The 14,804-nt window shown below is 46.0% G+C and overlaps 1 protein-coding gene across 1 annotated transcript in view; it reads right to left on the bottom strand.

Moving 5' to 3' along the window:
- The window catches only part of ALPK2 (alpha-kinase 2), a 71,660-nt gene that overhangs the window by 42,080 nt on the left and 14,776 nt on the right, over window positions 1–14,804 (bottom strand). The window contains exon 3 of the mRNA XM_004684016.2: window positions 7,635–9,345. Coding sequence (XP_004684073.1) covers window positions 7,635–9,345 — 1,711 coding nt within the window. The remainder of the gene's footprint in view (window positions 1–7,634; window positions 9,346–14,804) is intronic.

The following is a 14,804-nucleotide window of genomic DNA, read 5'->3' on the forward strand; positions in this document are numbered from 1 at the left end:
CCACCAGGGAGGGCCCCGTCTTTGAACTTTTAAAAAAATCTATGGCTTCCAAAAAAATTGAAATTACGCATCTGGTTCTTCTCTCTTGTGGGTGGGGATGCAAAATGATTCAGCTGCTTTGTGAAACATTCTGGCTGCTCCTCAAACGGCTGGAGTGGAGTCAGCCAGCAATTCCGCTCCTAAGTTTGCTTATTAACCTTTTCTATTTCCTCTGTATTTATTCAACTATACCTTTTTTAAAATTCAATTGTCAGGTGTTTTTTTAAGCTAATTATATGTTATAAACTCCCTGGAAACTAATCTTTGTGTTTTACACAGGGTGTACATTTATCTCCCTTATGTCACTTCCATTTAATTGTGTTAATGGTATTTTTACACATAGAAGTTATTAACTTGATATAATTGCAAATTGCCTCTTTTCTCCTTCCTTATTTTTTTCTTGTTTTTGTGTTTGTTTTTGTATCCCAAGAAGATCTTAGTGTTCTTAAGGCCATAAAAATAATTTCTAGTCACTTTTAGTTTGGGATTTTTATCTTGAGCTTTGATTTATAGTTAATATTCTGAGAGCCATCTGGAATCTATTTGGGGGTCCATTTTAAGGTACAGTTATTATTTGTTCTCTCCAATGGATGGCTAATCCTGTCACGATCGAAGATTTTGTTCCTTCCCTAAAGTTGAGAGGCCCTTTTTTATCATCACCCTAATTCTAACATACTCTTGGGTCTGATTCTGCACTTGCTACTCACTTTGATGCATCTACTGACCCACTTGGGTTATTGCCACATTATTTTGATTACTATGACAGATAGTTGGTTGGTCCAGTGGTTTTTCTATCCTATTTCAGTGATACAAACTCATTTTCAATAAGTGCAATAGGGAAAAAAACAACAACAAAGATTAAGCCCGCCTCCTATGCTCAACTCAGCTCCTGTCCCCCACCCCAGGACAGTGATGGGAGATTTGCTACCGAGACAGAAGCCCACCCAGCAGCCATGACCCTTCTCTCACCAACCCCCCTCTGCCTCCCAAATTCCTGTCACCGAACTATTGCTCAAAATAAATCTCAGCTGCATATGGCACACCTGTTTTGGATTAGTTACAATAAATCAGGATCTGTATTTATTTCTATTGCCAGACAGATGAAAAAAAGCCAGCTAGAAAGCAGAGAAACATGCAAATCATGAGGGTTTTCCTTTTAGGGCAAAGAAGATAAGTCCTAATCGTCCTGTGGTCCCTAAGTTATGAGATGTTACACAAATACCTCAAGTAACAGAACTCACTTGGGGCCAGGGGTGGAGGTGAGGGGCCTTAAACTTTGCTGCACATGAAACTCATCAGGAGCTTATTGAAAGTACAGATTCAGGGCCCTCCCTGGGGGCGCAGCGGGTTAAAGCTCAGCCACTAAGAAGCTAAAGCCACTGCAGCATGAGTTTGATCCTCGCCCTGGAGGTGACCCACACGGCGCGGCAGACCTCTCCTGACCCGCTCACTGCTCCCCTCGGCAGCGTACTTCGTCAGTCAGCCTGTTCTGCTCCCCACTCCTCTCACCCCTCATTCCTCTGGCCTGTACCGCAGTTCTGTGTACATATATAAATACATCTTTAAAAAAAAAAAAAGCACAGCTAAGACTCTGAACCTTGGTGGTACAGAAAATCACGTGAGTACTTTTAAGACAACCTCAACGGAGCCCTCCCTGGTGGTGCAATGGGTTAGGACACAGCACTGCAAGCTGGCTCCAGCTGCCTCAGTGTGAGTTCGACCCCCAGCCCCAGAGGATTTTTTAATATTTAATAATAATAATAATAATGATAATTTTAAAAGAAAAAAAAACCTCAATGCCAGCACCCCATTACCAAATTACATCTGAATACCTGAGGGCAGAGCTCAGGGAATGTTTTAAGTCTCCAAGTGAGCCCATGTGAGCCGCGACTAAGACCAACGTTAGCGTCTTTTCTAACCTGGAAAGGCCTCGGACTCTATACCAGGGCTTCTGAAATTTCAGTGTGCACCCCAGTCCCAGCGGGATTCTGGTTAGCATGCAGATTCTAATTCAGCAGTCTGGGAAGGGCTGGTGACTGTGTTAACAAGCGGGGTACAGACCCCCAACACCCTGAGGAGCGAGGCTGTAGATACTAATGACTTCCCAAGGACTATTTGGCTGTCGGGGCACAACTGTGGCAGCAAACCCGGGAGGCTGTGCAGACCCAGACAGTAATGATACTGGCAGAAGAGGCGCACGGGCTTTGTCATTAAAAGCGAATGTTTCTGTTGTTCCCGGGTCAGCCACCGGAGGGCGCTGACAAGCGGTGTCGCTGCGGCACGCTGAGGGGTGGAGAGGTGAGAGACGGACCACACTGTCTGTTCTTCCCAACACTGGCGGAGAGCTGGTTCACCAGACTTCTGGAGCAGTTCCCAGTTGTTGTGGGAGGAAGGGATGCATCTTATTATGCAAATGAATTCAAGATCAGGTTCTGATCTTGTTCTGCCCAAGAGGTGAAAATCGTAGCGCAAGTTTCGACGACCTGCTTCTTTTCCTCTGCTTACAAATATTTTCTGGAGACCTCTACTGCAGGCTTTGCCTCCTACCACAGCATGGCTACACAGATTTTGAATCTGCAGTGTGGAAACTGCCGGCCTCGCTACGAGGTTGATCTAGATTAACACGAAGTTTCATAGCACATTTATCACACACCACGTAGCTGAAGTCTCGTTTGTCACACAAACCCACACAGCAGATACAATTCCATAGATCTTACGGCACATGTGCTGGCCCATGCAACGTGCTCGCTCCCAAGTGGGGTCATGTGAATACGGTCAGTGGATACTACTCTGTCAACAGCTTGGCTCTGATGTTATGCTAGTTTTGCAAAATGTTCCCCTGGGGGAACCTGGGCCAGGGGTCTCTGTTTCATTTCTTACAACTGCATGAGCAAGTACAATGACTGCAACACGATTTTCCATAAAATGCTATCAAGACACTTGCCAACCTTCAGTGAGCCTTGAACATGAGGACAAAGGACATATGTGTGTTTTCACTCTAGTTATCTCAATCACTTCTGTTGTTTAATTGGAAAAAAAGCGAGCATCCCATTTTCAAAGGGAAAGAGGCCTAGAGGGTAACGTACACAGTTACAAAAACACCTGATTCAGAATCTTCTTAAAGACAGTGGTTTGCAAAAATGAGCGATGATGTAAGAAAATAAACAAATTTAATTTTTTTTTTAAAGACAATGGTTTGGGGCTCTCCCTGGTGGCGCAACGAGTTAAAGCACCGCATTATTGAAACTCTCTGAAGCAACTGCAGCATGAGTTCGATCCTGGGCCAGGGAGCTGACCCACATGGCGCGGCAGACCTCTCCTGACCTGACCACTGCTCCCCTCAGCAGTGTACTTCATCGATCTTCCTGTTCTGCTCCCCTCTCTGTCTTCTGGTGAATCCTCTCTCACCCACCACACCACTGGCCTGTATCCCAGTTCTATAAGCGTAATTAAATAAATCTTTAAAAAAAAAAAAAAAAGACAGTAGTTTGATCAACCATCTTCCAATGCCCAGAAGAAAAATATCCCCTCACATGCACAATTTGGCCCACAACCTAGCTGCCAATTTTCCCATCTACCATTTTCTTGAATATCACTTCTTGGCCACATTCCCAAATTATTAAATGCCTGTAAAAATCTGACTGTCGATGGGTCTATCAGAATCATTTTAATAACTTGTTGATTAATCAATGTGCAGGCTACTTTCAATTTTCTAAGCAAGGGCTTAATAATTATGGAAAGGACACATGGATTGAGTAGGTACGTGACAAACAATGTTAAAATGATAAAGCTAGCACTTATTCAGTTAACTGCCTCATAGTTACTTTAATGGGCTTCTAACCTGCGAGACTTGAACCTCACAACTGTGATGATGATGATGATGGCTGCTTTTTCTGATTTAGATGAGGAAACTAGTGCTTAATCAGATTTCCCCGGGCCGCAGTCAGAGAGCCATAGGCAAGAAGTACAACTCAAGCCAGGAGCCCGCAACGCCCACAATTAATGTGGTCAAGAACTCTGTGTTCCCCTGGCAGGAGAAATCCCAGATAAGGATGAGAAAAAGCAACCCTGGGAGGAGAAGGGGTGTGGCTTGAAGGGCCTGATAGGATCCGTCCCAAGGGCGCATGCCAGCTGAGCCTCAGACAAGCCAACGAGGACAAGCTCAGCATGGAACTGCATGGAACAGAACAGCTGTTTTCCAGATGAGGAGGGCTCCCCGGTCTGCCTGCTTTGTCCTAGGGCCGGATGGAGGCAACAGTGAGGAAGGTCTTTGAATGCAAGGGGTAGCTGGGAGGGGGGTGATTAGATCTTCCTGATGGAGTTAGCAATTTGGAGAGTCAACAATCACTGGGAAGAGCAAGGTTGTGTGCATCACCAGCATTCACAACCCCAAGTGCGGGGTCGGGCCATTCCCGGGCTAAAGTGGGGAGCATTTCTTTATGGACAGTCAGCAGCATGGTTGCCTTTTATGTGAAGGAAGCGAAGACTGTTTATGACAGCAAAGGCCACAACGTGGTGAAGATGAGCAATGACAGGCACACCCAAGGGTTGCTCTACTCTGGACTTCAATGGAGCACCATTCTTAACCATTCGGGGCCAGAGCCCCTCCCGGCAAGGAGCTCACCTTCCTGCTTCATGCTGATTCCTAGTCAGGAAGATTCTTGACTTTCGGAACCTAAGATTGCATTTCCATACTGTACACTCAAGATCCCATGAGATTTCCCAAAGGGAAACGCAACTCTCCCCGGGGTGAAACTGAGCACCCACACAGAAGGACAGACACAGCACTGTGGTTTAAGTTTCCCCAGTGAGGCTCCAGGTAGACTTAAGCTGGGCAGCTTTCAGGCCAGCCTGTCAGTTGGATGAGGAGACCAAGAATAAACACAAAGTGAAGGTTTGGCAGCGTGACCCTTGAAGGCAATTCAAGTTAGCCTCTCTCTTTTCCACTCTGAAACTGGGATTAACTCTTGAATCTTCCACAAGTAAAGAAAAGCTGGGGTTTTCCGATCCTAGCCCCGGCTAAGTACTATTTCCAGATAAAATGGCACAAGATGGTCCTGTGCTGTAAGAGCAGGGGAGGAAGACAGATAATCGCCCCACCTGAGACGTCAGCTAAGGCAGGAGGTAGTTACAGGAGAGCCGCCTTGTGATCATGGGTGATAAGCTATAGTGTCAGTGCTAAAAGCAATGTATGGCTGAAAATAAAATTCCAAAAGATATGTCGTGGCTCTCTGTTTCCACAAAGACACGTAAGGTAAATGAATCAGGTTAATGTCTTACTGTGACCCCCCCACACCCAGATTTTCACCCCTTTCACATTTTACATTGCCATAAGCCTCAGTATCCCAAACATCTTTGACTTAGCTATGAGGAGATTCAGCGATCTTTTTTTTTTTTTAACAGTGTTATAAAAAGTGTGATGTGGCCTTCTGTGGCCCCATGCTCCCACATCTCATGTGGTGAAATGTAGCCAGCTGTAGACCTGACCACAATGTGTGTAGACACATCTACAGTCACAGTAAATTTTTGCCTGGGTCAGGGCATCTGCTCTCTCCATTCTGCCAGTGCTAGAGGCAAAATGTTCCTGCTCTGGTCAAGGGAAAGTAAATGGCACAGACCCAGAGATCCTATTTCTAACGTCAGGCTGCACAGAACTTGAATGTACAGCTTCGAGTCAGGTTTCTGCTTGGGAGAGGTCAGCTCTGCTCCTGAGCACAGCAAAGTGAGTGACGGCCCCTACTGTGGGCAGGACGCGAGCCTTCTCATCAGTCGCCCTCATGGTTCTGAGGCCATTGCCTCAGCCATGCCACGGGCCCAGGTCAGAGCTGGAGCTGGGAGCTGATGAGGTGAGTGTGACCACAAGTGTGTGAATGTGCAAACATGTGCGTCCCGTGAGAACTGCAGTAGAGACAAGGAGGTCACGGGACTGACCCCTGTGGCCCCAGCTGCATCCATTATGTCCAGCTGCACTGCCAGGAAACAAGTGTGCCTTGCTGGGCACCGGCACCCTATCTCAGGATTCAGTGTAGGGCCCCCACTCAGGATGAAGTGGGAGGCGGGGAAACCTTCCTTTTGTTTCTCTCTTTTTTTTGACAGGAGGGGGTTGGAAATTGTCTCCCCAGTGGAGGGTCTAAAAGGGATGCTGGGGCAGCCCCTCCCCCCACTTGCTCCTTTTTGCACACTTTACTCACCTCTGACTCTCAATAATGACTATGATTTGCCCAGTGAGACATGCTCAGAATGGATAAGCGACTGTGCAAAGGGACTTGGCTGGGTCAGCGAGTGTGTCAAGAATAGAAAAGGAAATGCTGTTATGGACATGGAAATTGAACATGGTAACTCAATTTGGTATTAACATTTAGCTAAACCACCTCCATAAATGTATGCCTTTGATCAGTGAGGCATGATCAGGGCTATTTGTTAAACAACCAAACTGGAGAAAGCTGGCTGTCATCCTGCGGAAAGTAAACTACAACTGTGGTTCTTCCATGGTTAATTGAGGCTAATTGTGGAAGAGGACAGTTTGCTCAGAGAAAGCTACCACAAATCTGGAGATTTTTAGATCGGTTATTTTGTGATTAGGGCTCAGAAATCAGTGCATTTGATTCTTTTTCATAGGGAGAGTTCAATAACTTTGAATCCTTTGGGGAATATTTTATTTTCTGTGGAGTACATCTAGTTCCTATAAAACAATACCAGGTTCACAGCACAAAGGTGGAGGAAGAGAATATACAGTATGGTAAAAATAATCAATAAAATTTTCCTAGGTATTTATTTTTCAAAAATCAAACCTTAACCCTAGTATAGCATCGGGTCAAAGTCCAATTTTAAATGAAAAAAATCAATATTTAATTAAAATACAATCAATTCATAGGTCAGGCACAACATTCTTTGTGTATTAGTTATTCCCATGAATTTGATCCCATCTCTTTCAATACACCCCCAAGTCAATAATAAGGTAAAACAGATGGCGGCATTTCCTTAGCCTCTTCTATACTTTGTGATCTAAGAAAAACAAAATTAAGCAAACATCCGATCAAAAACATCCCACTGGCACAACAAAAACTTCGTCTGCTTTCTCTGGCATCTTGAAGTGAATTTTACACATTCTGACACTTAGGAGTCTTTCACCTGGACAATGAATTCTGATGAAAGGCAACACTTAAAACCGTTTCAAAGTGCCTCTGAAAATGACTAAAAACAATCTTAGTCTTGTTTCTTTCAAATATGCACCCAAAACATTTGCTGAAAAATCTTTCTGAATAGTGACACTGCCTAGTTAAAACCCAAGCAGTAGACGAAATATCAGATTTCTTTTTCCAGCTGTCCAGAATCCCATTAGAGCCTCTTACTTCTATCTGTCTTTTGCTATAATTAGGATGGCTTAGGGTTTATCTGGGCTTTTTTTCAAAACCAGATTTCCTTCCTAACAGCAGCAGCTGTTATTCACAAGTAGTGGGGTGTGTTGGGAACCTGATTTTGATATACATTGTAGTAGAGCAATCGTTAATGAGAAGCAACAGGAAACGCGCCCCCCCCCCCCACACACACACCTTTTTCATGGTGCAGATATTTTTTAAAAAGAAGAGTCTTACCTGAGGATGGTCACTCTCGTCTGGAACCTGGCTCGTTTCAAACAGGTTGTTCACCTGTCCCCCTTCACCCTCCAAGTACGAGAAGTCCCCATCTTGGGGGCACGAGTCTGACGGAGTTTGCAGGTGTGTTGCTTCTTGTTCTGCTTGGGTTGAAATAGCAAATCCTCCCGCGGGGACCTGCGAATTCAGGTCGGTGGCTTCTGCTCTGGTGTGAGGACTCTCTCTCGGGTCACTCGGGGCTTGTGTGTGCTTAACAGGTCCTTTGGGGTACAGGAGGTTAGGGGAACCTTCAGCTGCACTGTTTTTCAGTTTCTTAGGTTTTCCCTTCATTCCTGGTCGCCTCACCGAGGTGGTTTTCTCAGAGCCCCTCCTGCTCGGTAAGTCCTTTCCCCCGATTCTTGTCTGGGCTGCGCCACCCGCTGCCTGCTCTGATTGTCCAGACGAGCGCCGCATCTCTCTCCCCCTGACGGCTTCCTCCACGTTCAGCAGATTGTCACAAGCGAATTCCTCTCCAGCCGGGTGGCTGTCTCTGGTTTCTCCTTGAATTCCTGGATAACCATTTTCCACAGCTTCAGGAGCAGTGGGTAGCTTATATGTCTCCCGGTCAGTCACCGTGGCCGTTCCATCCTGGGGAGGTTCCAACGTGAGAGTCATCTCTGTTTGCGGAGATGAGGGACTGTGGGTGGAGGCTGGAGCGCGCCTCACCCCCACGCCGTGGGGTTGTGAGTGATGATGGCAGAAGCCAGTGGTGGCCTCCATACGTCTAGTGTCACCCGACACCCGAGACCCACAACCCATTTCACGGAGAGAGTGCTCACACCCACCCAGGCAGCACTCGCCGGATTCCATGTCTTCGTCATCGCTTTCTAATAAAAAAACACACTGAGTCCCCTGCAGGTCCTTCTGCCAGAGCGCATTAGCGTAATCCGTCATAACATCGGAACATTCCAGATACTCCAGGTCATCATCTGAAAACTCCTCGGTGTAGGTGAGGGTGATCTCTGGGCAAAGTTCATAGTCGCTGTCAGAGTCTTCGCTGGAGGTCTGTGGGCCCCCTGGCGTGTGGCTCCTCGCCCAGCCACCTGTGGGGGAGGCTCCGGCCGCCCCCCACAGCGGCAAGCTGATGCCAATGTACTTCTGTGCTGTGGCGTGTGGAGGACAGGCGTTTACGGCTGCACCCGCAAGGCCATCTGCTCTCAAGGCTCCCTCTTTTGACCTTGACCCCTGGGAGCCCACATTCCTGGGCCCACACGCCTCTTGTTCATGGGAACTATTACTTGAACTGGGGCAAAGAAGCCCATCTGCAGTTTCCTCGCTGGTATTCGGCTGTGATGCCTCTTCCGCGCGCCTCCTTCCTCCACCACCCAAGGGATTTTCTGCGCTGGGTACTGTGATGTCGCTGCTGGCCAGTGACCCGCCAGAGCACAGCCCTTCGCATCTGGAGGAGGGGGAGTCAGCTGACAGGGCAGTCCCCAAGGAGGCGCTTTCTTCTTCCTTATAGGGCTGTTCTTTTCCATCCGTTTGATTTGTGTTCTCCTGCTCATGTGTCTCTGTTGCATGGAGATGACCTGTGTCCCCATCGCCTTTCAGGGTGGAGCAGCATTGTGGCTTTTGGGAGAAGCCCTCGATTTCAATGGATGCAGAAGAGCAGATCATTCCGAAACAGTTTTTAGCAGAGACTTGATAAACAGCAGCGTCTTTGGGGGTGCAGCTAGGATGAAGAGAATATACAGGTAAGTTCCCCAAGTTTGAACAAGAATGCCAACCTGTCTCCCATTATGAGAAAATGAGCACAGCTCTCCTCGTGCCAGCAGGGAGCTCTGTGGGGTGCCTGGAGGGGTGTGGGTGCTGGACTCTGCCTCCTGTGCCCAGTGGGCTGGGAACAAGCATTTCCCTTAAGCCTCTCCAAATCTTACCCCAAATTGAAAATGCTAAGAATTACTTAGATGACTGGGAAACCTCTTGTATCCTCATTCCTTCCTCTCTCTTTTCAAGTCATTTTTATAAGAATTTGAAAAAGCATTATTTTCTGGAATGAGCCATCCGATGCAAATAACTAAAGTATTTCACATCCTGTAGTCCACCAGGATAAGCAATCATTCCCCAGACCATACTAAGAGGGCCTGGGTCTTGCCAGGAGGCTATCAAAAGAGTATACGTGATTTGCATGTATGAAGAAGAGCGTGATTTCCTCTTTAATTTAACAAGACTGTAAGGTCCAAACCACAGCCCATGAGCCCCCCTGGCTGGAAAGACGTGCCCACATGCCATTGTGCCGAACATAGACCAAGCCAGGTGTTTGGCTTTGACCCAGAAGGAACCGAATTCTGGCTCACATCACACCTGCTCTCCCTGTTCCGGGGGGGCAGAGCTCCCAGCATTCCACTCCAGACTGTGCTGAAATTTCTCATTAGAAACCTACTTAAGGCTCTGTAGTCCCAGTAAAAAAATGTGTTCCATGTGATTAATAATGTGCACTCACTGCATTGGGCCTCACTGCAATTGTAACCTGGCATAACTCACTCTCTGAGTTGCCCAGCTCAGAAGTCAACAACCATTTTTAGAAGGCTAGTGTGGTAGGTCTGGCGATGCTTAGGTCTTCAGTGACTTATCTGTGTAAAATGTGCATAAGAATCCAACCCAGGAGGCCCTGTGTCAGAGTCTCACAGCCTTGGACATAGTCTTCCTCATCCTGTCTTCCTGACTGGGGAGACCTCTTGGTCTCCCCAAGTTCATATGTGGTCACGTGCTCTCAGTCTGGGTGGGGTGTTCGATGACACAGGCATGGTTTTGAAAATCACAGGCTGATCCATGACATTAATACCTTATTTTGTCAGTGACTTGGATCCAAAACAAGCTGCCCAGATGTAACTGAAGAGAGCTTGATCTGATGGCATGGGGAGACTGCAATTTAGGACACTTTTCTGGGGTACATATTGCTCCTGTCAATTTCATAAGATTATTCTGTGGTTCAAATGAGAAGGTAGATGTGAAGGGCTTTATGCCGCTTCTATGCAACAAGAATGTGGACATGTAACCACTGGATTGCCACTGGCTCTCCAGGGCAGTGCAAGAGATGATCAGAGCACCCCAGGTACAAGTCTTGAGTCAGAATCTGTGGGTCAAGGGCCTGAGACTCTACTTTGAAAGATCCCAAACATATTCTGCTACAAATTGCTCTTGACTGATGCGTAGAGACCTTCTCCTCCCGCTCATTATCAATGGTGATTACAGCCCCTCAATTAAAGCCACAAGAGGAGTGAAAAAGGAGATGTAGTTTGAGTTTCACAGTGCTTATGTCATTCCCTTCATGTCTCCTCTGATTACTTCTTGGAGATTGATCTCAGTTAGTATGAGTTGACAAGGGGCATGAAAGAGCATCAAGGCTGTTGAAAACTCACAGGTATTTCAGATTTCTTGAGCTACCCAGCCACAAGCCCTCCATCACAGGAACCACCTATCCAGCTGGTACCATGACTAGTGCAGCCTGACATGGGAAGAAGAGAAAAGGAGAGGAGGGGAAAGACTGCAGGGCACAAAAGACTAGGTAAGAAATCAGGAGGGAACAGTGATGGTTCTCAGGATCAAGGAGGAGAGACAAAGGATTTTTGAGAAATATGAAGAAAAGAATCGGGTTAAATAGATTAAACTTCTGAATGAGTAGATAAGCCAATGGGAAAATGTTCTGATTGAGTGAAGTAAGCTTTTGTGGAACAGGAGTTGGAGGTCTTATCATCAAGTACACTGGTGAGAAAAGGAGCTGGATTAAGTTGGATTCTGTTCTAACTGGTTAATGAGTATCTGTTACAGTTAACTGGGATGCTTAGCAATAACAACACAGGTGATGTCACCACAGACCACTGCGGTGACATCACCTGTGTTGTTATTGCTAAGCATCCTAAGGAAGGCAGTGGGGGCCAGCAAGGAGCCCGTGTTGGTTAAATGCCTCCTCTGCTAAATAGTGTGCCAGTTGCTCTGTGTGTGCAAAACTGAGGGTCCCAAGGATTAAATGGTTTTCCCAGAAGAACAAAGCTAGTAAGTGGTAGAGTAGGATAAGAAACCAGAGCTTCTGACCCTATGTCCTGTTAGGTAATCAACATTCAGAGAGAGAAAATGGCAGAGTGTAGAGAGGTGGTTTTTGCAGAGTGTTTCTGTGCTAAGTCTCCCCCTTGATTGCTCACCTGTGTGACTTGCGAGCCTATGTCTGTGTGTCTGGTGTGCATATGCTGTTAAATGCAGAGGAAGTGATATAAGGCAATCATGGATGTCATATCTGCCCCAAAACACTAACAATCGACTCAGGGAGGTAAAAGAAAATTTTCCAACAACCTGGTTGGCCCGAACCAGGAAAGGTACAACCAGAAGGGTAAGGGGATTTCAAAGCAAACACTTACTTAAATGCTAGAGGCTGGGCAGCCTAGAGCAGTCAGGTCTTAGCGCCTGTGCGGTGCAGGCAGAGTGATGGGAGAGCCCCACAGAGATGGGACAGGAATGCCGAACCATTCCCCAAGAATCCCCTGAACAATTAATTGAGCTCCCTCCTTGCATATCTTCTCTTTGGCTGAAGGAAGCAGCCACCTTCTTCCAACCTCCTGCGAAAGTCTTGCTGACTACTCCAGGTGCTTTGTAGATGAATCACGCCTGAACAAAGAGGTAGGGTGGCCTTCAGTGAATGGGACTTTCTCTGCCATTGACCCCCTCGGATGACCTAATGCAGAATCTCTCAAATCATTTTGGCTGCAGAACCACTTCAGACTCTCAAGAGTAACTGTGGACTACAATAATGAGTTGTTCAGGGAGTCAGAGCTGCCACTATTTGCCTTGTGAAAATCAAAACTGAGAAAAAATTTAAAGTTTTTTATTCACTTTCAAAGAACAAAAAGGAACTCATTGCATATTCTCAACTATGTTCATGAAAAATACCTATAGTTTTGCAAAACAAAGTAAAATTTCGTAAGACCGGTATTATTTCACATTTTTCCATATGGCTGGAGGCTTACGAGCTGACGGGAGCGTGTTGTATCTGTTCCTGCACTCAACATGTCATTGGGTTGAAGTTGCTCAAGGAAACCTGGTCTCGTATAGAGAAATAGCTGGAAAAGGAAGGAGGATTGCAATAGTTTTCCTGTGATTGCGGATAATAATTTGATATTCTGTAATAACTTAGTTGCAGTGTGGAATATAAATCCATATCAATGAACTTTTTATACTTACTAAGTATACTTATTATACTTATTGTTTTATACTTATTATTATCTGGTCTATATTGCATTTTACAAGCATCTTCCTCCCACCCCCCACCACCTCCGTTAGCCCCCACCCATGGTCTCATGTATTTTGGTCCTTTAGAAGATCTTGGCTCATGAGTTTATTCACTTGGAAGAATTAGGTCTTCCCAATATGAATACATCTCATGATACAAAATCTTTTAAAAAAATCACATGAGTTAATTTTCCCATTAATCTTACCAGAACAACTTTGAAGTACTAGAAAACATAAAAAACACAAGTTTCCCTAGTAGCTAGTTATGGAAATTATATATCTATATCTATATCTCTATATATATGAATATTAACTCCTGACAATGTAAGACAACACTCTGAACTTGCACAGAATTACAAGGTGGAGCACATCAGTAAAAATGGCAAAGACCTGGCCCTCCCTGGTGGCGCAGCAGGTCAAAGCACAGCACTGAGAATCGAAAGCCACTTCCTCAAGAGTTCCATCCCCGCCTGCCCTGGAGGTGACCACATGGCGCGGCAGACCTCTCCTGACCCGCCCGCTGCTCCCCTCAGCAGTGTACTTTGTCGATCTGCCTGTTCTGCTCCCCACTCTGTTCCTGGTGAATTCTGTCACCCTTGGCATCTCTGGCCTGTACCCTAGTTCTGTACGAATAAATAAATAAATCTAAAAAAAAAAAATGGCAAAGACCGCTTCCATAAAAGCAACAAGAACACTGGCAAAAATTAGTCTGGACCAAATGTTTCAGAACTCTCAAGTGAACCTAAGGCAATCAAATATGCATTTACTTGAGACGGATGGCTGAGTGGCCATAAAAACAGCACCTTTCATGGTGTTTTGACTTCCCCTGCCCCCCTCCCCACGCTCAGCAACATGGTTGACTGGAAACCAAGAGTCCCAGTCAGGATCAAGGCAGCTGCCTGCCTGGCGGCCATCAGAGGCGGCAGCACCCAGGGAGCAGCCCCTTTCCCCACGAAGTGTGGTTATTTGTCCTGTCTGCTGGTTCCCTGGGGAATCCCAGGCACAGACCTGTCTTATCTGATCTCGCCCAGGCCGCCAGGACGGAGCCCATTCCTGGACACGCCTAAGATAGCTCACTTCAAGTCCTTTTGTAGCAGGTCCAGAGACAGATTCTATGACTGCTCCACCACACCCCCACCCCACATGTGGTGTGTTCTTCTGTTTTAGGTCTTGCAATTTTTCTAAAACTGGACATTTAAATAACAACATAGCAACTCTGGAAATTGGGCCCCTCTTCCCCTCGCCAGGGAATGTTGTCTATTTAGTTACTTTTCTGAACAAATTCTTTAAACTCTGTATTTTTTAAACTCTGTATTTTTTATTGTTTGTGGTCACTGAGGTATCTGCTCAGTTAGCTTAGTGGTCAGCTGGGGATTGCAGTGAGATGTCTGGAACCAGCAGGTTTCCAGCTTTGAGTACACGATGCCTCTAATACTCAGCCAGGTAGTGGGTACTGGCCGTGTGTAAAGACATAAAGGAAAGCACGAAAACAGGTTTGCAAAAAAGACGTAGAAATTTAAGTGTGAACCAAACAGATAGTCTGAGGTTGCATAATAGTATAATAACTGGAACGGAACTTTCCCTAGAGAGTGCCCAGCAGATCAGGCAGGGAGAAGGAATTACAACAATTGCGATGATCCAGTCTTTGGAGCAGAAAAGAAAAGAACATGGAGAAATAAACACCATCAAACTTATACCATTTGCATAGTAAGAGCAGCAGAAAGTAGGAGAAAAGGAAAGACAGGAAAATGGTGAGTATTTGAAGGAACCAGAAGTTCCCAGTTGCAGAAAGGATACAAGCGTGTAAGCTTGGGTTTTCTCTCTGGAAACAGACAATAGTTTTCCTCGTAGTGGCAGGCCTCTGTTGTTCGTTTTTGAGAAGATGTCTTCCAGCTATCTAAGGCTGGA

The sequence above is a fragment of the Condylura cristata genome, unplaced genomic scaffold (genome assembly GCF_000260355.1).
Source record: "Condylura cristata isolate star-nosed mole 26May11 unplaced genomic scaffold, ConCri1.0 scaffold00016, whole genome shotgun sequence".
Lineage (NCBI taxonomy): Eukaryota > Metazoa > Chordata > Mammalia > Eulipotyphla > Talpidae > Condylura > Condylura cristata.